The sequence below is a fragment of the Hydra viridissima genome, unplaced genomic scaffold (assembly GCF_058129835.1).
Source record: "Hydra viridissima isolate aposymbiotic clone 2 unplaced genomic scaffold, HvirCarnegie_v1 scaffold_1, whole genome shotgun sequence".
NCBI classification, from domain to species: domain Eukaryota; kingdom Metazoa; phylum Cnidaria; class Hydrozoa; order Anthoathecata; family Hydridae; genus Hydra; species Hydra viridissima.
Window position 1 is genome coordinate 37,080,233 of NW_028324300.1, and position 23,981 is coordinate 37,104,213.

The window sequence follows — 23,981 nt, forward strand, 5'->3', positions numbered from 1 at the left end:
TCAATATAAGTCTTACCAAAAGCAGGCGTTTCAATTGAAATGCCTGCTTTTGGTGTTATAACGACAGCTTACCGCTATCTGAAAGCCAACTCTGGATTTGTGTTGGCAAAACTATAATGTATCGCCATGTGTTTACCGAAGCTGGCATGCCGATTTAAAAACGTATCCACAACGAAGCGTTTTGCCGTTTTTCAGCCAACGGCGGTAAGCCAACACAAAATCGAGATAACGGTCCATCATCGTTTAGCCAGCAGCGGCAATCCGCATTAGGCATCACAGTGGGCCAGCAGCGGCATACCGGCGGCGGCTTTACGCATACGGTCCGCTGAAAGCATGTTTGCTGGGTGCACAACCAGTTACAATTTTTTTATAAAACAGTTTGATATGGAAAAAGACATTAACTGAGTTCTATGCAAATACTTTAGCTAGTATTAGTTTGTAATCATTATAAATTATTCTATATATAACATTATGTAGTTTAGGATCATGCATATATATATTTCAAACAAACTTTACATTACTTCGAAAAGAGTTCTACAGCGCATTGCACTTTTTTGATATGAAAATAAATTGTTCAAATCCATATATCTCTTGAAAAAAACCAAGCAACTGCCCAATACAAGATGGATATGATAAGTCCAATAAATAATACACAATTACTAAAGTCACCACCATATCACTGGTGCTGACTAATGGCTGAGTGTCCATCTCAAGACCCTGTTGACTCCTTATGCCATACTCCTTGTCATTCAAAATCAATAGTCACACTAAAAAAATATATTGTAGAATAATAGTAAAATAATAATATAACAAAAAAATGTAGGTAAAGGGGAAACTTTTACTGAATCATTGAAAAGGTTCAATATGGATGATATTGGTCCTCGGCAAGTGGGACAATGAGGTGTATTGCTTTCCTGGACTTGTTGAATGCATGGCTAACAAAACAAAAAATGTCTGCAAGGCATTACCAATGCATTTCGTTCATTGACGGTGCAAACAATGCACTTCGGTGGCTGTTGAAGTGGAAGTTGGCAAAGGAAAGTTCTCACCAAGCTCGTCCATTGAGTTTTCATCCAAAGCACTAAAATTTTTTAAATACTGCAAATACAATTTTCCATATTTCATAGAAAAAGACAGATTATCAAACAAAGTTAAGTTGATCAATTTGGTAAAAAAGTTAAAGAAGGTTGATAAATAAAAAGTGTTATACAAAACTTGGAAATTTATCTTACATAGCTTTGAAGTTTTGAAAGAAATATGATACAGTTGATAGGAATCTCTCAGTTGTCCAAACTCCGTCTCGAAGGTTTTTCTCAAAACAACGCATTTTTTCAATTGCGTTATGGTCGCGTTGGTCACGGCGGACTGGCTGATTGCAGGCAAGCTGTTGAAGCTCTTGAATTGTATGCACTATTACATGCTGATTAAGCAATTCCATTAACTGCTGATTACCCATATTTGTTTTCAGACGTCTATTGAGACCTTCTGCATTGTTATTGGTTTTGTGATTCTAGTCATAAACAATGAATCCTTCTGGGGTCACTATATTGAGCCAATACCTCTCAAAATACCTTTTAAAAGCAAGTAGTTTGCTTTTGATTTCGCCACTGAATGTTGCAATCTCAATAACTCGAGACCCCAAGCAACCCAGATCTTGTTTGCTGGAAGGAGGCTAAGTGCCATAACTTTTCGTGCCCACTTCTTTACTTGAATTTGAAGACCAAGAATTGCTAATTGCTTGGTAATTGCATTTTCAAAATGAAACCTAAAGATAAGGATTTAAAGGAGATCATTAATTCATAACAAACTATGAGAAACTTTGATAACAAAGTAATAACAAATTAATAACAAATTAATAACTTATACCTGCAACCATTCACCATACTTTCACTCCAAGTTGTTCTTAGAGCATTCTGTACTCCTCGTTCAAAATCTGACATAATGGTGGCTGGAGAGAAATCTAAAACTTCTTTTATTTTGGAAAAAACAAGCTTACATAGAGCCTCTGATTTAGATGTCATTAAAGCACATACAGCTGGAACAGATGTGCCCCAAAGGTGAGGGTTATCAGGATCAAAATTCATCTGATCCTCATCTGGAATTGGATCTTCAAGCACTGCTGAATACTCAGCAGAAAATATCAAGAGCTGATACCACTTGCTTTCCTCCATGCGTGGTGTCATGCTGGAAGTACAATAATTGTAACTATAACTTACAACTGTAAATAAAAGTGTTCTACCTAACGTTTTTAGTATATCAATTCTTTCGTCTAGGGGCTAACCATTAATTACATCAACAAAACAGAGGGGGGTTCTGAACTTTTTTGACAATTGTTGACAAAGGTGAGGGGAAGAGGTCAAATAAAGTTGACGTCAACTATGTTACTTTACTTTTTTTAATTTCATTACTCTAAAAATGAAAAATTATGCTGCGTTTGTAGTGTACCGTCTTTATTTAGGTGGGGGTAGAGGAAATATCAAAAATTGATGTTATTTTAAAGGAGTGGGGGTGGGGGGTGTCTATGGAAATTTGACAAGTTGTTGATAAGGGTGAGGGGGTGAGGTAAAAATTGCCAAAAGTCTGTTGACGTAATTAATGGACAGCCCCCTAGATTTTTTCTCTGTGTGCAAGTAAAATCCATACATATAAATACCTGAATGTTCCATCAACAAAACACACTTTGGCCGATTTCGCCTTGTTGATAACTAGCATAAGCCCAAAGAGCAATTGTACGTTGTCCTGTTCTGCAACTGATCCCAAAAAAATTTCTCCATAGCGATGACATTTTTGTCATTCAGAAGTTCAGCAGCTTCTTTTGGTGATTTTGTATTCAAGGGCTCATTTAGCCTTCTCCTTTTCTGAAGACTTGGGATAATTTGAGGAAAACTAATAGATTCAGAAACAACTGCAGGAAACTCACTCACAGTGTTTTGAAAAATTGAGCGCAGGTCTTCAGATGTTGCTTCCGCTTTTTTCTTCATGGTACTTTTAGCAAGCAGCACTTCAAAGTCTGTTTCTTTTGAACTGCAACTGTGAGCAGTTGTAACCTGAAGTTTATCTTCATGAATAAAAACTCTACCTTTGCAGTTCATTCTAGTAAAAAAACGGCACTTAAGATGCAGTTTATCTTTGTAAAGTTTATCTTTAGTGTATCCAAAATCACCAGACCAAAAAACTTTTGAATTTTTTCTTTCTCCTTCAGTTTCATTATAATTTTTTTATAAGTTCTCTAACGAATATTGAGTTTCCTAAAATTTTCTTAAATTTCAAGTTTTCAATCTAATTGATTTTCATTGCACGTTCAAATTAAACAGTTTATTGTGCGTGCAAATTACGGTTGAGATACTAAAACATCCCTCAAAAGGAGGTCACTCCGCAAAGTCCGTAAAAATTACCGTAAATTTGATCAAAACACGGCCAAGAATTTTTGCACTTTGTACTTTTACGTCCGTGGGTTGGTAATGGAAATGAATTTTTCAAATTTGATACAACTATATTGAATTTTGTGAAACGAAGGTTATTAATGTTAAATTTTTTGCTGCATATTTTGCTAAAAGATTTTTTTTTTACGATGCAAATTGGACTAGAGGTAGGCCTAAACCCGAGTATAATCCAGTAGTTTTGGCGAAACCGATAATTAGACTAAAAGGTTTCCGCCAGAAATAGTTTTTTGTGATACTGCGCAGACAATTTTTTAAAAATAAAGTTAATATCAATTGAATGTTAATAACTATTGAGATGTTACTTCTGGTATTAATATTTAACAGATTGTTTTCAATGTCAAATCTTAAATACAAATACAAGAAAGTGTCTACATTTTTCACTAATAATCATGTCCTGTAGCCAGGGAGTCAACTATAAGCACTATACTCATTTGTTCCTTCCAACTTTGTTGTCATCTTCATTCCCCTGTTGAAAATTACCCAGTACCGTCTTCTTTCTCCGTTACCGGATCCATCCCCGTAAAACAGTAAGTATTAAGGTAAAATATCTGATTTGTGAGAATTAAATCAAATAATTCACTTCTTAAACAGACTTTTTGCGGGTTAGTAAATACCAAAACTGCTGCTCCCATTTCACGGAGAACTCAACTTATTAAAATCTTGTTGTAACTTTGTTGAGCGCTTTTCTAACGCTACGAATACAAAGATTGTAATCTTTTTTGATAGTTTAAATTTTAACATTTCAAAAAATGGGAGTAGTAGGAGAAGGGGACTCATAGAAAATTGGGAATATCAGACCAACGAAAGAAAAAGAATGATAAGAAAAATATAGATCTTTAAAATATCATTTTGTAACAAGTAAAAATATAAAATAAAACCATGTAAAAAATGCCATGTAAAACAATATGTAAAATACTTACCAAATGTTGGAGACTTTTATTTATTGTATATTTTATTTATATATTTTGATTCATTTGGGTTCCCCCAGTTCTTTTCTAACTGGAATTCCATTTTCCTTTTTGGTGGCATTTGAAAATTTCTTTAAGACCTTTGCCAAATCTTCACAAACTTCACTGGTATCAATAGTTGATTCATCAACATCATATGTTAAGTTTTTTATCTGATTTAACATATCGCGAATTTGTGAAAGAGTTGAAGTTGTTACAACGGTTTTTTTGATCGAGTCATTAAGTGCCGGAGACAAACACTCTCCGTATAACATTGATTCATCACCAACTTCACATGGAGTTGGTGAATTGATTGGAATGTATACAGTATTCTCATCATCATTATCCAGAGTCAGGAAAGGAGAATTTCTATATAATGATGACAAAGAATTCCATGACCATGTTTCAGGAAATCTTACAAATACCAGGAAAAAATGCTTGCATAAATATGCAGATTCACGCCAACTTTTGCAAGAACATCATCTTCCCATAACACTTTTCGACTTTTTGCAAACACATTATCTACAAAGATAAAACCCAGCCACCAGCCAGGCCACTGATTGCATACAAAAAGTCATTATACTTTAAAACTGAGAGTTTATAAAATACGCCCAAATAAATGAATACAGATTTATTGTGATATAAGCAATATCATAAGCACATAAACAACTTAAAAGTCTCAGGTAAAGTAGGTACATGGAAGCCTGTGCTCTTAGAAATGATGTTAGAATGGAAAGCTTTTAGGAATTAGTTCTCCACAATAAAAAAAAGCCTCTAAGAGAAACAGAGAAGTTAAGAAGAATAGGTAGTGCTCATTGACAACACAACAGTGTTGTCACACAGACACAACAGTGATGGGAAGGATTGGAGGGAATACTAAATCAAATAGTTCCCTTTGATAAGATTGGTAACTTTCTGCTAGTTTGTGTATGAAAAATCATGCAACAAACTAGCAGATAGATTAAAATAAGTTTCAATGTACTTTTTATTCTTTTGTAACAATAAAAACCTACTCAAAAAGGTTGATAACAGCATAATTACTTTTTAATTACATCTTAATAACAGAAAAACAATTTAAAATAATAAAACCTATCTTTCCGAAATTTTTTCCGACTTTGAAAACTGCATATCGTGTAGTTGTTTGCAGCTCATACTGTTTTAAGCAAAATGCAGCTTCATCAGGTGAATCACATACAAATACAATTTTTATCATATTCCCTAAAATTAAAAAATAAAAACAACAAAAAAACAAGAACTTTATCAATACATCATAACTGTTGAGGTATAAAATGCACATATCTTAAAATATACCTTTCTTAATTGGCAACCAAAAAAGGGGCAAAAGTGAAAACAACTTACCTACATTAACGTATTCACCTGTCAGGGACCCAATTTTCAGGTACTTCTGGCAATTGTGTCCTAGAATTTGGAATATAAAACAGTTATTAGGGTATCACCACATTAGCATATATATATATATATATATATATATATATATATATATATATAATAAAGAAACTATGTATGGTACTTAAATTTCATGGCTTACAGCAATCATCAGCCATTAAATACTATGTTAATTACATCTAAATAACATACATATAATACATCAACCATGAAATACTAATTGTTACAGGTGTGTGTGTGTATATATATATATATATATATATATATATATATATATATATATATATATATATATATATATATATATATATATATAACTTGGTTAAAGTATATCATAACAGCCTTATAACATTAATTGAAAAATTTGGACAATTTTTCTTCTTTATTGCTGGTGAAAATAACAGACATTAGTTATTGGATATTAACTCCAACAGCTATAATTTGATTTTTCAGGAAGTTGTTTAAAGTGCACATATTTTAAGTTGCTTAACATTATTATTATCATCATTTTTTTGCATTATTTTATTATTACTAATAAAACAATACGAGAAGAAAAAGTTTAATAACCTTTGAATTCATGCTCACTATTATCATCACTATCATCTTCATCAGTACTATTCTGGATGTCATCATCTCTGTATACATTTTCTAAGATACCATTATCCGATTCCATCATTTTTAAAATTTTTAATTAGCGATTTTGTGTGTAACTTTTTTTTGAAAGAAACTTAACATGCGAATAAAAAATTTACGGTAATTTTTACGGACTTTGCGGAGTGACCTCCTTTTGAGGGATGTTTTAGTATCTCAACCGCAAATTACACTGTTCATTTATTATTCAGAAAATCACATTTTCGATGTTAGTCATTAAAATGAGTTTTCGATCTTATTCCGTTTTAATTGTTTTCGATATTGTTCCACATTTGTGAATTTCGATATAAAAACTTTTCGATATTAATCTAAAAATCACATTTTCGATTTTAGTCATTAAAATAAGTTTTCGATCTTATTCCGTTTTTATTGTTTTCGATATAGTTCCGCATTTGTGAATTTCGATATAAAAACATTTCGATATTAATCTGAAAATCAAGTTTTCGATCTTAATCATTAAAATGGCTTTCGGTCAGTTATTTTTCGATATTAATCATTTTTTCGATCAGTTAATTTTCGATACTATCATGCTTTCCCCAGTTTTTCACCCACATTCCAGTTTAAAACTATTTCTGTGAAAGAATTAAACTAATACAAAAAAAAAGAGACAGAAAAGAAAAGTATGTTGTTTCATGGAAACATAGACATGCATGTTGTTGTTTAATTCAAATAAATTCAAAAATTCAGGTGATAAACTTACATCCACTTTCATAAACAATTTATCACATGTCTTCTTGGAAATAAGTTTCTGCTGGAGCTTTAACAAATTGTCAGTGTGGTTACCAGACTCTGGAGAAATCCAAGACAACATTGCTTGCATCTTGACTGTAGCATCCTTGAAATCAGCATAAAAACGAATTGCTTCCTCCAGCATTAGTTTAGGAGAAAAATTATTTCTCTTTGGTATCATACTGAATGTCTGATTATTAAATAGTTGTCTACTTAAAACGGGCAAGGTTGGCTGTGAAGGTTTTCTTTTTTATAATTCATTCTAAAATGAAAAGAACTAGTCGATTTTAAACATATAAAGAGCTATAAAAATTAATCAAATAAAAGTTGGAAGATTGGGAAAATGCACGTTTTTGAGCTAAAGCTTCTTGAACAAATACTGGTTCAGATACATCTGCTGCGCTCTCTAAATTTGATTGGTCACTAGATTGTTGGTGTGAAGTAGGTGTCTCATCACAAGTCAGTAGTGGAGAATTGGACGGATGCTGTGAACAATATTCTGCTGGTGAGCATGATGGCATATTAGGCTGACCAAGTAGATTTGTCACTGGTAAAGATAAAGACTGCTGTGGTAAAGAAGCATGGAAATTTTCAAGGTCGGTGTATACAGGGTTTTTAACATCAGAAAATTCATTTAAACTTTGGCAGAAAGAGCTTAAATAAAGTTTAGACACTGGCAAAGACAAGGCCTCAACCTCCAGGTTTTGCTCATTTAGAATGGCAACAAAAGTATCTTCATCGACATTACATCCATTCCATGTGATTCCACAAATGTTCTCACTTGCACTAGCAAACTTCGTTGAAACTAAAATAAAAACATTACTTTAAATAAAAGCACAACTTTGAAACTAAAATAAACACAAAACATAATTTTTCTTCAGATTCTTTCGTAGGATCTAAGCATATTACAAAAAAGACTTTAAAATATTAAAAAGGTAATGTGGGGTAACTTTGACTCCAGAATTTGACAACCTTACTTAAAAGCAGCAACTTAAAATAAAACATGATAAAATAAAATCAATAATACTGCTATTATTACCAATAACAATTTTTTGCTTGCTAAGGTACTTAACAAGAACAGCTTTGACCATTTTATCTTCTTTGTTATTTCTTTTCTAGTTACAATATAAATTATGAAAGTAATGGTGTTAAGCCATGTTTTTGTAAGACCCATTAAATAATATAATATATTATGTATAAACCATATATTATATGATTTTATTTAGAGATTTATATATATATATATATATATATATATATATATATATATATATATATATATATATATATATATATATATATATACCGCTAGATGCAATATAAGGTCGACATGGTTTAAAATGCTAAATTATGGCAACAGAAAAGTTTTTTTAATTTTAATTTTGTTGCACATGTTTAACATTAACATGTGTTATACAGTATAGGTATTAACTTATATCATGAATTCAAGCATGTTTGAGTACAAAAACATCAAAACTTTTTTCAGCTGTCGTCTTTAATTTTTAGGAAGCGAGAGGATTGTCGCCTTTAGTTTTTTATCATTAAAATGCATAAAAAGGCGACAGTTTTTAATTTTAGTTGAAATCGATTATCAATCTTTCTGGGATACACAGTAACTGATATAGTCAAAATTTTATTGTTATTCAAAGGTTATACCTTATGCAAAACCATAGATTTCTGTCGCCTTTATTTAATTGTTCGTCCGTTCAATTAGCGGAACTATGGAAGAGGGGGTTGTGGAAAACTATTTGATTCGGTCAAATCTCGCTTAAGCGCCTCTGAAGTGCCAAAAATTTGACCCAAAGAGTCCAAAAAACCATTCTGTGGCTTATATTTTCTTTAAAAATTTATATCTTTTGATGATTTTTTACTATTTTTTACCCCTTTTCACCCCTAGTTTTGGACTTGATTCGCTCTTGGTCCCTTTTCTTTTTTTTATTGATAAAGTGGAAGGGCTCGCATTACTGGACCTTAAATAAAGGAAAATAAAATGTGATCAAGTAAATATTCTCTTCAGTTTAATACATTTTTAATAACAGTAATGTTGCAATTTTATTTTTGCAAATTCAATTCTTTTAGATGTTTATTAGTGAGTCTTCTTGCTTTGACACGTTCGTTTGTTAGTTTAGTTCGAACTGTTTTATACGACAATCCGAGCCTGCTTTCTTCAACAAATTTTCGCAGAGTTTTTTGGTCTAAAAAATATTTTTTAAAACTAGTTCCGCTTGATCATGTGTTCGATAAATAAAGTTAACAAATTACACGTAAAAAAGAAAATCAAGGTTTAGAATCCTGTCTACCCACCAGGCATTGCATCGCACTCAATCTCTTTAGAAAACTTCTCAAGTAATAGCTTCTCAGCTCTTGAGTTCCAGCAATGATAAGGTCTGTTCACTAAAAAAACGTAATTTCGTTTTTGTCATTATCATATCTGCTATTCTGCATATATATACCTAAAATCTTAACATTATGTTATAAATGTCTAAAATATACATGACTTGGTATCTTCCTCATCTGATACAGAATTTTCTTCTTCAGAAGGCTCAAAATTTTCGTCTTTAGATGAGTTTTCCTTGTTGTCATCTTCAAGTACTATTTTATCATCGGAATCCAACACATATTTGCGCTTCAGGTTTTTTCTTAAAGGATAGGTTTTAGCTGAACATAAAAGTGAATGTTGTAATAAAAAACAGGTCACAGTCAGTAATTAGTGATGATAGAAAACTACTTATACATAGATACACTTATGTTTAAATAGCTCATAAGGTTTTACTCATCAAGTAACTGGTGAGGTTTTGAATGATTTAGTAATAAACTTCTTTTTTGTTAGTAAGTAAAAATTATCTTTAAAAAACAACTCATTATTTTAATCTAAGTAAACTTACTGACAGTGACCACTTTCGTATTATTTTCTTCTTTCTTATTTTTTTCTTCTTTCTTTTGTGTTTGGTTTTTAACAAATGTTTTTGCTAAAATTCAAATGGAAATATGAGCTTTAAGCTATGCAACAAAAACCAAACGAAACTCTAACATGTACAATATGCCATAATAAAATTTTACTAGTTTTACTTACATAAATCAAAGTTAAGAAGATGTTTTCCAACTTTAGAAATTTCCATTAACGCAGGAGGAACTTGATAAGTGCCTTCGTTGACAGCAGCTGAATGACCCATGTGTTTATAAAACAACTCCCTATCTTTCTTTGGCAAATCTAGGGCTGAGAAAAGAGTACTAACTCGATGACGGTTTGAAGTTGCTTTTATATTTTCTGGCTTTTTTAATGTAAGATTATTTATAATGCTATGGACTGCATGCCATCCTGAAGTGTGTCCTTCAGATAGTTTTGTCCCAGCAAATAAGAATGTGTTACTCTTTAAAACATTAACTTCATTACGTACATTAGGATCAGCTAATTTTCTTAATGATGGCATTGTATCTGGGGGAATTAGGATTGGGACCAAATGCTTATTGCCTTTTCCACACATGTACGTTATTTTAAGATGTTTTACTAATCTTTGTTCCATCTCATCAAGTCAGAAAGCTTCTGTTTATCAATCCATGAGTCATTAACTGCTTCATTATACTCATCAATTTGTAATCGAGCTGGCTCTCCTCCTAAAGAAATAAATTAGTTCAGTTTTTACAAAATGTTAAAATTAAAACTATCCAATTAATAACGTTACACAGAAATGGAGCAAATCTAAAGTATGCTGGTTTAAATAATATTAATAGAACTGTTTAAAACCAAACCTCTTCTTGCATTTAATAAAGTCAACCTTGCACATGCACAGTCCCGTAGCTCAAAAAAACTGGATATATCAAAAAATTCATAAGACTCATCTGTAAGCTCCTTCATTCTTTTTAAAATATGCTGTCTAAATACATATATATCTTCTTCATCAGGTAACTGTGATGGTTTTCGTAACTTTATATTTTTATTTTTGTTAAGTTGATAAATTGCATCACCAAATATATAATCTTCCCACATCTCAAGAATACTAACAAGTTTATCAATTTCACTGGAAAGATTATCTTGACCTTGTGCCAGAAATAATCCTTTTAATACTTTTGCTGAGCGCTTAAGTAAATAAAACAAATTTTGTTTTAATCCTGCTTTCAGAGTAGAAATATCAGAAGTGGTATATTTTTCTATTGCTTCTCTCAAGGCTTCAAAATTGATACGAGCAAACATATCATGAAGATTTTTAAAGGTTATTGTGATTTGTTTTTGCTGTAGAAATATAACATATAAGTTAGCTAATCGCCTCATATCAGTACGCACTGAATTTCTTACAGCAATAGCTTTTCCAAACTTACGCTTCTCTTTATTAAAAAACATAATCCCAATTTTTAATATCATAGGATCGGTGCAACAAATTTGTCCAATATTATCAGTTTTAAACTTTGCCAAAATTTTTGTGCGAAATGCATCACTAATTTTTACATCATCTGGTACCTGTAAAACTCTAACAGGTACAGGAATAATTGTTTGGCAAGAATTTTGTTGACAGTTTTTGACATGGCTGTGCCAATATCTTCGTGAGACAAACATCAAGCAATGGCTGCAATATCTAATGCCATTTTTAGCTTTAGCTGAGCGTTCCCTTTCATAAAGTGGGTTTACTTTCTTAGCCTCAGCCTGATTAACTTCAAATATACCTTGTCTTTTGAGTTTTTGAAAAACATATCGTTGTTCTTTCTTAGGCAAAGATAATGCTTGAATAACTTCAGGTTCTTTTTTATGCTTTGTTTTAATGTGTCGTTTTAATAAGACGAGTACTTTTTGCAAAAAATACAAAACCTGTGAGGCTTCTTTTTCAATTTTTGATTCACATTCTAAAAACAAATTAACAATTTTGGTGCAACTATCAGGATCAAACTTTAAATAAAACTTAAGGGTAAACTTGTTCTTATTTGAGCATATTAATAAAAATGTATTACTTACAACTTCAAGATTGGTTGAAACTTCTTCATATATTTGGCTGCTGAAACTAACATCTGTTTCTGATATACTAATATCTGAGTCAAGACAAAGTGCAGAGTCATTTTCAACATCCATCTGAAAAAATTATCTTTACTAAAAAATTATCTAAATTTTATTGCTATTTCACATCTTAAAAAATAAAAAAACAATATCAATACAAGTTATTATTTTTTGAAAACGAAAATGTATTTTATGCAAAATCTACAATTGCTCACTGACTAACAGAATTCTTTTATTTAAAAAAAGTACTTGATGTCAAATATATAAACTTAAAAGATTATAATTTAATTACCTATTAATATTAAAATTAGAATGACTCATCAGCATACTTTTCTATTATTCATTTGATAATGAGATAAATTTAATAAATTCTTTTGAATTTGAAATTTTAACTTGAAATTAAATAATAGCATCAAACCCATGGTTTCAGAATAAAAAAGGTTTTACCTGAGTTGGTAGATCTTCATTCACCATAAAGTCAACACTCTTAAAAAAAAGATTTAGATTTGATGATTTCATCAGATTAAAGAAAGCTATTATGAAAACTAAATTTGAATAAAATTCACACAGATAATTAACTTACAGATTCACTACAAGCTGAAGAGGATTTAGATGCTTGATTTACTTTACCAGATAAAGCTGGATAAGGATCATGTAAGAAAAATTGTCTGAAAAAATTTTTTAACATGTTGAGAGAGTATAGTATACAAAAATATCCAGGTTAAAGAAAACAACTTGGTTATCCAGCTAGAAATATAAACAGTAGGATTTATGTTCAAATATAACAAAATCTTATTACAAAGAAAAACTTACTCAAAAGAAAAATCTAAAATTGATCTATGACCAATACTTTCATCGCCACAATAACTGAAAACTGTTGACTATTACAAAAAAATGTTTTTTGAGAGCAACAGTTAAAGCATTCCTTACAAACTAACTAAAAAAACTTATAAAAGCTGTGGAGTTTTGAAATGATTGAAAAAATAATTTACAGCTGCGCTGTAATGGACATGCAGTAAAAACCTATAACCAACTTTCCTGTTTAGAGTTCACATGCAGAATTTTTCTTTGGAGCACAAACACATTGTTTTTAAATGATATTCTTACAGTGTATTGAATTCAAGAGAAGCAGTTTTCTAAATAAACTTACATGACAAAATGCAATGATATAAATTTAAAAAAAAAAAATACTTCTGTTTCTTCTTTAGCTCCAAAACAGTGATCACTTGTAACATCCTGTGAAATACAAGGCATTTAATACTAGATTGTAAAATAAAATAAAAAAATCAGATCATGCAGAGTAATTCCTTGAAAACTTCCCAGATAAATCCCAGAAAATTAATACAATTTTAATTTCATCTGTTTCAATAATGCTAATAAAATAATGTTTAAAATTGTCACAAGAAGTCTTACCATAACAAAATCCATAATATGGGTTAAATTTTCTGTCCACTAAAATACAATAAGTTAAGCCTGGAGTAAATAATTTTTAAACTTCTTATCTTTTATAAGACAAATGATCATTAAAAAATCTAAACAAATACCACAGATATAGTTGGTCGTAAAGAAGGATTATCTTGCCAACCTTGTTGAATTAGGTTTATAAAAATTTATGGAGATTTATGTTCTCTTCACCATAAAGAGTAAAAAGGTGATTCACTTTTGGTCTTTTGCCAGATACTATGGCATTCATTAAAAGTATATCCTTTAGCACAGGTATGATACCATGCCAGGCTGATGAAAAGTCAGAAATTATCTCAAATGCAGTGATTGCAAGTGCATAGATATCAGATTTTTGGTTTGGTGCTTCAACTTCACATTTAATAATTTCAGGAGATGTATAAGCTAAAGTCATACCATTTATATTTTGTTTTGTCATTGACAAGGCAATTGTCTCCTTAATATCTACAAAATCATCAAAATCGCTAACTTTGATAGTTATATCTTTTGTTGTGCCAGTTACAAGGAGATTAGAAGGTTTGATATCTTTATGAACAATCCCATTTTCATGTAAGTACATGATACCATTAGATGATTAATAAATAAAATTCAATCTCTGAAGAAAAGAAAAATCATTTTGTTCATTTAAATGTTGAACCATTTGAGATAAATTTGATATCTGTACATTGCAGATTTCTTTAGAGCATAACTCAAAAATAAGTGCAGTTGGTCTTGTAGAATATCCCTTAAACCTCACAACATTTTTGTGTTTTAACTGTCTAAGCTTTGTTGCAATTGAATGAACCTTATGCTGCGAAAATTGTGTCTTGATAACTTTAACAGCGCTTTGTCTATTTCTTAAAGTCAACTTAAAGACATTTGCAGAAGACCCTTCTCCAATTTTATCACTGAAGTTTAAAGGCAACTCAGAAACTTCATAATGAGCAATACTTTTCTCCATTCCTTTAATATATTCCACTATAAATAGAATGGGTACATATGTTGAGTGTAACTGCAAAAAGACATTATGTTATGAAAAAACCGCAGATAAAAAGGTATTAAATACTAAAAGAAGCTCATGCATATATAGGTCATGCATATTGTGAGTCAGATCAATTCATTTCCAACTTTAAGTACACCTAATTCAAAATCAAACAAACTTTAGTATAGACGTTAATGATATACTTTGTAAGGTTTAATGTATTTAATATTTTAATTTGATATGTAACTGTATAGCTAAGCACATAGAGATAAATAAATCAAATCTAATGTTAAAAAAACTATATTAGATATATCTAAGTCACAGCTAGATACTGTTTTAGCTGTGACCTTGAGATATCTAGTATACTTTTTTTAACATTAAATTTGATTTATCACCAACTAGCTATATTTAAAATTTTTAAAAATAACTTTAATATAGCTTAGGTCTAGAAGCATAACCTAATTTCTCTCCAGATAGAAATAATTATTTAAGTTTTATAAACAAAAAGAGAAGCTAGTGCAGATATACATTGAAGTGTTTTAAAGTCGACACTTTAGCTGTCATAAGTTAACTCACGCGGCATTTTTTTCAAGAGAATTTTTTTGATGTATATGTGCAGAGAAAATTATATATCCAAAATACTTCATAAATTCCTTATCTGTAAACTTTTATTTTAAACAAATTTTTTTTCCATGAAGAAATTATTAATTTCTATAAAAAAAAATTATACAACTTCCGTGTTTTGATTTTAGCATAAACAATTACGTCGCCTTAATCGCTCATATTTTCATATTCTAACATATAGGGTTTTAAACTTAGTGCTTCGTTTCCCCATCAGTTAACTGTTAAAAAAGACCACCATAACTAAAATAGGATCATGGTGTCTAGGTTTCTGATTTACATTTATTGTAAAATATGAAAATCGCGCAAAAGTTAAGTTATTTAACTCCAAAATTAAAGGCGACGCTGTTTTGTCGCCTTTAAATAAACGTCGCCCTTATAGCGAATATTTTTTTTCCAACTGTCGACCTAAGCGGCACAAATATATATATATATATATATATATATATATATATATATATATATATATATATATATATATATATATATATATATATATATATATATATATATATATATATATATATATATATATACAAGTTTATACATATATACACATATAATAGATGTTATACTTGTTTGCAACAAAAAGCCATAAATAATTCTTCAAACAAACAAAAACTATCAAAGAATGTTCCAATAAAGTTTAACAATCTTATTAACAATTGCAATTAAATACTTATAATTTTCTAATAATATTATTATGACATATTATATATATAATAGGGTGTGTCGATACAGGAAAACTTTAAAAACTAAATAATACAGGAAAACTTTAAAACTAAATAATACAGGAAAACTTTAAAAACTAAATTCCAATAAGTGTTAGCTCGGTAAATTTTGATTTCAATATTTCACATTTTTGGTCGTTTTAGACGTTAGTCATTATATTTATATTTTTCTATGGAATAGCACTGATAATTTTTTTTTATCAATTCGCATGGTGTACGACGTACACCATGCATAGGCATAGGAAAAGAGTAAAAAAAATTAAAAGTATATATAACAATAAAGGTCGAAGTTTTTAGCTTTTTAAACATTTTTGAAAGTCTTTATCTACTTCCCTACAGTTTTACGAGAGTTACCATATCTTTTTTGCTTCTATTTCGTGACATTAAATGTCTACCTACAAGCTGAGCACGTATATATGATTCTCTTCGCTCAGGTGTGTAAACATGGCTTGCAGCTTCAGTTACCATTTTGACACATCTTTAAACTGACTGCGTATGAGAATTCCAGTGAGGAACTTCCATAGGATAGTTTACAAACTCCTTGATTGTGGCAGAGGTAAGATTGCAGGTAAGTGGAGGCTCAGTTACACTTAAATTCCATGCTATAAGTTCTGATAGTTGTTTAGCATTAAGATTTATTTCTGGTGTTCTTCTTACTCTGAGACTACTATCTCCAACTTGAGTTACCTCATCTCCTATTCCTCGTATGTTAAGATTTTTGTTTACAGCTTCTTTTCTTTCTTCTGCATTTTTGCTGCAAAGCATGGATTGTAAAATTGCTTTAGAATGTGCATACCACGCTGATCGTCTAATTGTCGGCATAACAATATCTAAAACATTTTTACTCTGAGTTCTAAGTAACTCTAGTTGATACAAGACATGTCTAGGTCCCTCAACCCAACTTGAATGAACTTTAATATTAAACCAGTTAGGTATATAAACACTAACAATAAAGTTCACAATTATTTTTAAATTATCTAAATTTGTACCAGTAAGGCCATGATTAGACACCCAAATTCTGCAAAATCGAAGTGCTGTTGTTAGCCATCTACTGTGACAGACTGGTCCGATCTGCAGCATTGCTAACCTGATAGGCAGATCTCCAGTCTTTATTGCTTGACAAATTTGATAAGCATAACTTTGGTCAGTGCTTAAATCATTAACAATCTTCTGACTGAGATAAATCAAAGGAGGACCTAAATTTATTTTTACAAAGTTGGTATTGATTTCAATCTCAGTTGCTGTGTCAAGCATTTTCCCAAGTTTCTATAACTCAAAAATAATTTTTTATTACTCTAAATCAATCTTGAATTAAAATTTTATAAACTAAACACAATTGTATTAACATAACACTGCTACATAGCAAAAATTAAAACATGAGTTCAGTGACGCAACGCAGAAAAAAGTGTTTTTTTATCAGCATACTTTTAAATGGAGTTCTCGCTGAAATTTTAATTCTTGCAAGACTAATTAGATTTTTTTGTTGTAATTTATTCATTTGGCAATAAGGCAGTCATAAAAAAAGCCACAAACAACAAAGTTTTCATATCGTTTTATTTTACAGAAAAAAAACTATCAGTTCAGTGACGCAACGTTCAGTGACGAAACAAAAAGATGAAATTAAAATTATTTTAAAAAGTTTTGTTATTTTCTAATAAATTTTAACTATACTCAGGTGAAAATAGCATCGGAACAACGTTATCATTCTGAACATAAAAATAATGTGATTTTGATATATCTTTGATTTTTCTTGAATAACTTAAAATTGAACTGAATCCAAGTACATTTTTTTGTTGTCTTGTATCGTTTTCTGACATGTGAATTACAGATATTTGCAAATCTTGTAATGCTAACGCAAAATCTGCTGCTGACCTGATCTCGTATTGACTAGATTTAACTCTCAGGGCTGCGATTCGCTTTACAGTAGCTCCTATTCCGTCAACCACTCCTTTCCCGTGCATCTCTGCAAAGAAATGCCAGAAGAATTTTTTATGAAAATGTTTTTCAAACACAACCATTGCAGCTATAATGCTTTTGTTTTTGAACTGAGAAGTGGCATTATCGCTGAACATGTGTACTTCTTTGGCTTGATCAGGAATAAAGTGAAGGATTTTGTTAATGTACGGTATAACGGAAGACTTAGTATGATCAGTTGAATCAGAAACTATGGCAAACGTTTTTAACTCAATGTTCCAGACTGCAAGGGTCATGATAGAAACTTGATTTTGACCAAAATGAGCCGCTTGTGGTTCATTTTGATAGAAACACCTAGCGTTTTCAGCCCAGTCAACTTGGATTACCGCAATTTCAGAATTAACACTCATCGAAACCTCCTTCAGTTTCTTAAATATTGTTGATTGGTTTTTCTTTACAAACGCGTGTTTAACGAACTTATCACGCATCGCTGATATGTTTTGGATGAGTTCTGTTACAGTAGACTTTTTTGAAATTTTTTCAATGTTTGCATATGTTTTAGTTTCAGGCTTTCTCCACTCGTCCCAGGATACTTCGAAACCAAATGTATTAACAGTTTGCAAGTGTTTATCGAACTGTTTCATACCTTTGCATGCAACGCATTTGTCATAGGCGCAGTCGTATGTGTACGGTTCACAAACAAAGTTATTTATCATTTCAGATCCAGCTTTGATTGAAGACGCTTGAATTGATTTTGTTAATGCATTTAAGGCAAATCGCATATTTTCATGCAAACTACAAACACAAACATTATGCGGAAATTTTGTAACTGATTTCACATTGCGCGGACGAAGGTCGCAAAATTTGCTGAGTCCAATTTTTATGTGCTGATGCTTTTCCTTAAATAATTTGAAAGCTTCTTTTAGCGTATAATATAAATAACGTATCTGAATATTGTTTGCTTTTCCGTCAGATAATTTAATTCGAGTGACATCTTTTTTGTTTGGTGATATTTGGGAAATTTCATCTTCATTATAAAAGTTTACAACTGCTAAAACATCGCTTTCAGAAAGACCATACAGCTTTGAACATGCTGGAGGTAGATCCGAATTATCTTTACAAGCAGAGCTGTCTGAAAGAATAGAAAAAATTTCAGATAGTTTCTCCTTTGAAGTTGGAAGTGCTTTTAAAACTTTTTTCAATCCTTTTCCTCTTTGTTGAACGTTTTTAAAAGATGAGCTTGGTCTTTGAGATTGATTTCAAAGTTTTCTTTTTAGAGCGCGACATTTTAAAAACTCTTAATTTTGCTTTAGCAGCATAAACTGCCTTTTTATTTGGATCAGCTTTCAATTTTTCTCGATATCTCTTAGATCTTACTCTGGGCATTTCTTTCTTTTTATCAGCATTCCGAGAAACATAATTAGCTTGGTATTTTGCATAACGTTTTTTTTTTACTTCTAATTTTGATTCCATTACTAAAAAATTTACAACTTTATAAGAAAATGTTAACATAAATCTAATAGTTTACAAATATTTACTTATAGCCCTTCGCAATACTAAAATGCAAAAATTTATTCGAATTCAAAAAATTCGAAAACTCACAACGAAATCCGAACATTTGAATCATATTTTGACTTCCTTACTGCGCTATTTTATAAAACGCTAATTATCCCGTTGATGGATTCAGTGACGCAACAACTTTTAAACTATTACTATAAGTTAATATAATGCTTTTTGTACAATCTTTTTTAGTAATGATGAAAAGTTTACATTAAAATATATAGTTTCTAAAAAAATCTCGCCTTACAGCCTAATTTCATTGTGATAATTAAACTTTTTTAGCTTTTAGTTCAGTGACGCAACTTAGTTTTTGCAGATATGTATGTGAGAAAAAAACACTTGAATTATTTTTAAAGAGTAAAAGTTTTTTTACTCAAGACATATATAATCTCAAAGATTCTTTCTAAACAAAAATATGGATGTTTTATTTAAAATATTGCAAGAACTCGCCCTCAAATTTTACTCACTTTTTCGAATAATAAAAAGAAAAAACAGTTGCTAACATTCATCAAATTTATCTACTCGGTTCACATATTTTCTACTCAAAATATATTTTAACAATAATTTTAAGGTGTTTAAACTACAATTAAAGAAAAAAAATCTTTTTAAAAAAGAAATTTTTAAACACGAAATTTATCTCTTACATCGTGGAAACAGCCATATATATATATATATATATATATATATATATATATATATATATATATATATATATATATATATATATATATATATATATATATCAATGCATTATGGTATATATTTCAACGATTTATAAATCGTTGAAATTATGCTACAAATAATCAACTTATATTATTTCTTAAAGAAAAACCCCGTGCAACATATAAACAATATTGAAAGATTATTTCAACTCGCGCTTTTTTTACAAATACTTTTATGATGTCATATTATTATGTGATGACATATTTCCAACCAACATAACGGTAAACATAACGGTTAAACATAAAGCCTTATATTTATGGTTGGCAGACTATCCCATGGCTCAGAATCAGGTCAAGTTTTTCGTTTGCCGTAATTTGCGTATCAACACAAAATTTAATGCAATTGAATAAAAATGGCCGTCCGTTCATGCTTATTACACTTACAATAACCAAAGTTGTAAACAAGAACAAGTAATAATTTGTTTATTTACCTTAATCAATCTTACAACAATAAATAAAAATTGTATAGATTTAAATAAATATATTTATAAATATTTAACTTATTTTTCATAGTTAACAAAGTGTTTTAGATAGGATAGTTTACAAAGTGTCTTATTTTGATAGCATTCCGCTAGCTTTGACTTTTTTAAAAAGTAATTTGACTAATTTTTTGAACGTAGCCGTTCAAGCACCCATGTAAGTTCATAATTAAGTTTTTTTTGAATATTTTAATAAATTTGATTGAAATAAAAAGATATTATTTTGCGGTTTGTTTTCAATGGCTTTCAATAAATTTATTTTATCAAACAATAAAAACCCTGTTGAAAATATTTGGTTCAATCAAAAACAATTTAGAAGTCATTTTCTTTTGTGCTTGAAAAAAAATGTATTGCAATCTTTTCCACTTTCACATCTTGCAGGTCGTCAATGCCAGTTAAAAGAATTCATGCTAAAAATCATCTGACATTTTATTATGGTTTGGACTGTTTCTTGGATTAAGCTACATTTGCAAAGTATGTTTTTATGCATATTTTAATATGATATGCATATTTTAATCTCTCTCATATATATATATATATATATATATATATATATATATATATATATATATATATATATATATATATATATATATATATATATATATATATATATATATATATAGATATATAGATATAGATATAGATATAGATATAGATATATATAGATATATAGATATGTACATAGATATATAGATATATATAGATAAAGATATATATAGATAAAGATATAAATACAGTATGCGACAAAAGTGTTTACATGTTTTTGAAAAATATTCTTTTTTAAAATAAATGATTGAAATACATGTTTATATATCAATATATATATACCAAAATAAAGGTAATTCATTGTAAATTCATGTTTTGAGTCTGAATTTAAATGAATGAGAAGTGTTTATAGCAAATTATTTATTGAAACAAAATGTCAGATGTAAACAGTTTTGTCGCGATTTATGCTATTATTAATTTTAATGCGAAATTAATACTTTGTGTAGCCTCCACGACTTCTAATGACTGCTGCAATTCTCGCAGGCATGCTACCAATCAACTTCTTGCATTCTTCAACAGTTATCGAACTCCAAACATACTCAACTCGTTCCCATAATTCTTGTCGACTGGCTGCTCTTGTTTCATAATTATAAACTCGATTCTTCACAATAGACCAAAGATTCTCGATCGGGTTAAGATCGGGACTTTGCGCAGGCCACTCTAGAATCTTAAATTTCTTCGAATTTAGGAATTCTAATGTAATTTTTGCCTTGTGCTTTGAATCATTGTCTTGCATAAATAGTGTCGAACGAATTTGCTTTCGCCATCCTCGTAAACTAGGCAAATAGCCATTGTTTAAAATGTCAATATAATGTTTCGCGTCCATTATTCCATCAATTTTTACGATTTTACCAACACCAGACGAAGAGAAACATCCCCTAAACAACAACTTTCCGCCTCCATATTTTACTGTTGGAATAAAGTCACGATAAGAAATTCCTTCTCCAGCTTTTTTCCATACATATCGAATGCCATCAGAGCCAATCAAGTTAATCTTGGTTTCGTCTGTCCAAATCACCTTACTCCACTCAGCAAAAGTCCAGTTTTCATACTTCTTTGCAAATTCCAATCGTTGTTTACGATGTTTCGGTGTTAGTAGTGGTTTCTTGATCTTCTCTTTTGCCTTGAATCCGATTCTCTTGAGTTCTCTCTGCACTGTTCGAGTACTTACCACTGTACCTTGAGCATTATTTAATTGTTTCTTTACATCGTGTGCTGATTTTGCTTTATTTGTCATGATTAATCTAGAAATTGTTCTCTGATCTCGAGTAGTGAAAATTTTCTTGCGACCATTTTTGTTGCATTTCTCCTCTATATCGTTTCGCTTCTTAATTTTATAGACTAAACAATAAGATATATTAAGTTCTCGTCCTGTCTCACGAAGAGACAATCCTGATTTAAGCTTCTGAACAGCTAAATTTTCAATTTCTTTCGACACTTTCTTCATTCTTTCAATTATACTTTTTCTGTTGTTTACATTACGAATTTTAAGTTTAAATAAACCGTTTATTACTAATTGAGATATGTTTTATTTAAACAAATTAAAATATAGCCACAAAGTATTAATTTCGCATTAAAATTAATAATAGCATAAATCGCGAAAAAACTGTTTACATCTGACATTTTGTTTCAATAAATAATTTGCTATAAACACTTCTCATTCATTTAAATTCAGGCTCAAAACATGAAACTACAATGAATTACCTTTTTTTTGGCATATATATATTGATATATAAACATGTATTTCAATCATTTATTTTAAAAAAGAATATTTTTCAAAAACATGTAAACACTTTTGTCTCATACTGTATATATACTGTGTTAGTGTATTCTTCAAATAGAGTGCTCAATGTTCTTAAAGAACAGAGCAATAATAAATTAGTAAAAACACATCTAACTTTTAATTGTCTTCAACAGCATGTTCCTCCATTAGTAGGTTCATCACGAAGCTTCCTGATGAACCTACTGATGGAGAAACAAGCTGTTGAAGACAACTAAAAATTAGATAAGTGTTTTTACTAATTTATATATATATATATATATATATATATATATATATATATATATATATATATATATGTACTCTTGCTTGGTAGTTTTTAATTTTACCATTGTCAGGTCAGTTTTAGGTTTTTTTGAAAAAAAAAGTTATTTTAAAGACCAAAAAAAGTTAGAAATCAACTCAGGGAGTACGAAAAAGTACAAACAACACCCTTTTCTTTTTTTTGGTCAGAATGGCAAAAAATGGGCGCTTACAAAGCATAATTTTGAGAACAGTTATTTGATTTTTGACCAAAAACAAACAAAAATAATTGTTAAATTACAGTTTAACCAAATTGGGGTTGGAAATGAATCTTCACTCACCCACTTTTCTTGTTGTATTTATAAATTTGAACATTATTAATATTATATAATTTGAATTTTTTAATTTTATTTCAGAAATAAAAGTATCATGGTGAGTTTTGATACAATGGTGTAAAGTGAAGAATCTCCGTTAGTGATGATGAGAACTGCTTCCAAAAAACGGTTATTTTCATAACCACATATTGTTAAAAATATAATGTCATAGAATTTATTTTACATTTCAAATTGAGAATATATTCTCACCCTATTTATTTTTATAATTAGGGCTGTTTCAAGGTGACGGTGACAAATATAATATTGTTCTATTGGGCTATACCCGCAAGATTTATCCATTTTGTCGGCATGTAAATTTATTAAAAGTTTTTGCAAATGAAAGCCTCAGATAACAAACTTATAATAGGGCGCGCAGTAAATTGCCTACACCAAGCTAGGACAAAAACTTTTTCCTACAATGCAAT

At 30.0% G+C, this 23,981-nt stretch overlaps 2 protein-coding genes, 2 long non-coding RNA genes and 2 pseudogenes across 5 annotated transcripts; 1 reads left to right on the plus strand and 5 right to left on the minus strand.

The window, feature by feature from the left end:
* Window positions 1-1,228: 1,228 nt before the first annotated feature.
* Window positions 1,229-3,100, minus strand: LOC149894805 (uncharacterized; annotated as a pseudogene). The gene is made up of 3 exons (XR_016449017.1): window positions 2,654-3,100; window positions 1,867-2,184; window positions 1,229-1,765 (listed from the first exon to the last, which is right to left on the minus strand). The product of XR_016449017.1 is annotated as an uncharacterized LOC149894805 (transcript).
* A 1,763-nt stretch (window positions 3,101-4,863) lies between these two features.
* Window positions 4,864-6,562, minus strand: LOC149894806 (uncharacterized). The gene is made up of 3 exons (XM_090076154.1): window positions 6,365-6,562; window positions 5,750-5,809; window positions 4,864-5,608 (listed from the first exon to the last, which is right to left on the minus strand). Exons 1-3 carry the CDS (start codon window positions 6,471-6,473, stop codon window positions 5,439-5,441), a joined length of 339 nt encoding a protein of 112 aa, XP_089932280.1. The 5' UTR covers window positions 6,474-6,562; the 3' UTR covers window positions 4,864-5,438.
* A 4,007-nt stretch (window positions 6,563-10,569) lies between these two features.
* Window positions 10,570-11,832, minus strand: LOC145185326 (uncharacterized). The gene is made up of 2 exons (XM_090073677.1): window positions 10,928-11,832; window positions 10,570-10,792 (listed from the first exon to the last, which is right to left on the minus strand). Exons 1-2 carry the CDS (start codon window positions 11,727-11,729, stop codon window positions 10,686-10,688), a joined length of 909 nt encoding a protein of 302 aa, XP_089929803.1. The 5' UTR covers window positions 11,730-11,832; the 3' UTR covers window positions 10,570-10,685.
* Window positions 11,833-11,854: 22 nt separating this feature from the next.
* Window positions 11,855-13,066, minus strand: LOC149894807 (uncharacterized). Its single transcript, XR_016448258.1, has 5 exons — window positions 12,975-13,066; window positions 12,745-12,829; window positions 12,609-12,647; window positions 12,123-12,236; window positions 11,855-12,013 (listed from the first exon to the last, which is right to left on the minus strand). It is a non-coding gene; the product is annotated as an uncharacterized LOC149894807 (long non-coding RNA).
* Window positions 13,067-13,693: 627 nt separating this feature from the next.
* Window positions 13,694-14,396, minus strand: LOC149894808 (receptor-interacting serine/threonine-protein kinase 1-like; annotated as a pseudogene).
* A 6,085-nt stretch (window positions 14,397-20,481) lies between these two features.
* LOC149894809 (uncharacterized) lies at window positions 20,482-23,653 on the plus strand. The gene is made up of 3 exons (XR_016445467.1): window positions 20,482-20,542; window positions 20,992-21,084; window positions 23,599-23,653. It is a non-coding gene; the product is annotated as an uncharacterized LOC149894809 (long non-coding RNA).
* The last annotated feature ends 328 nt before the right edge of the window (window positions 23,654-23,981 follow it).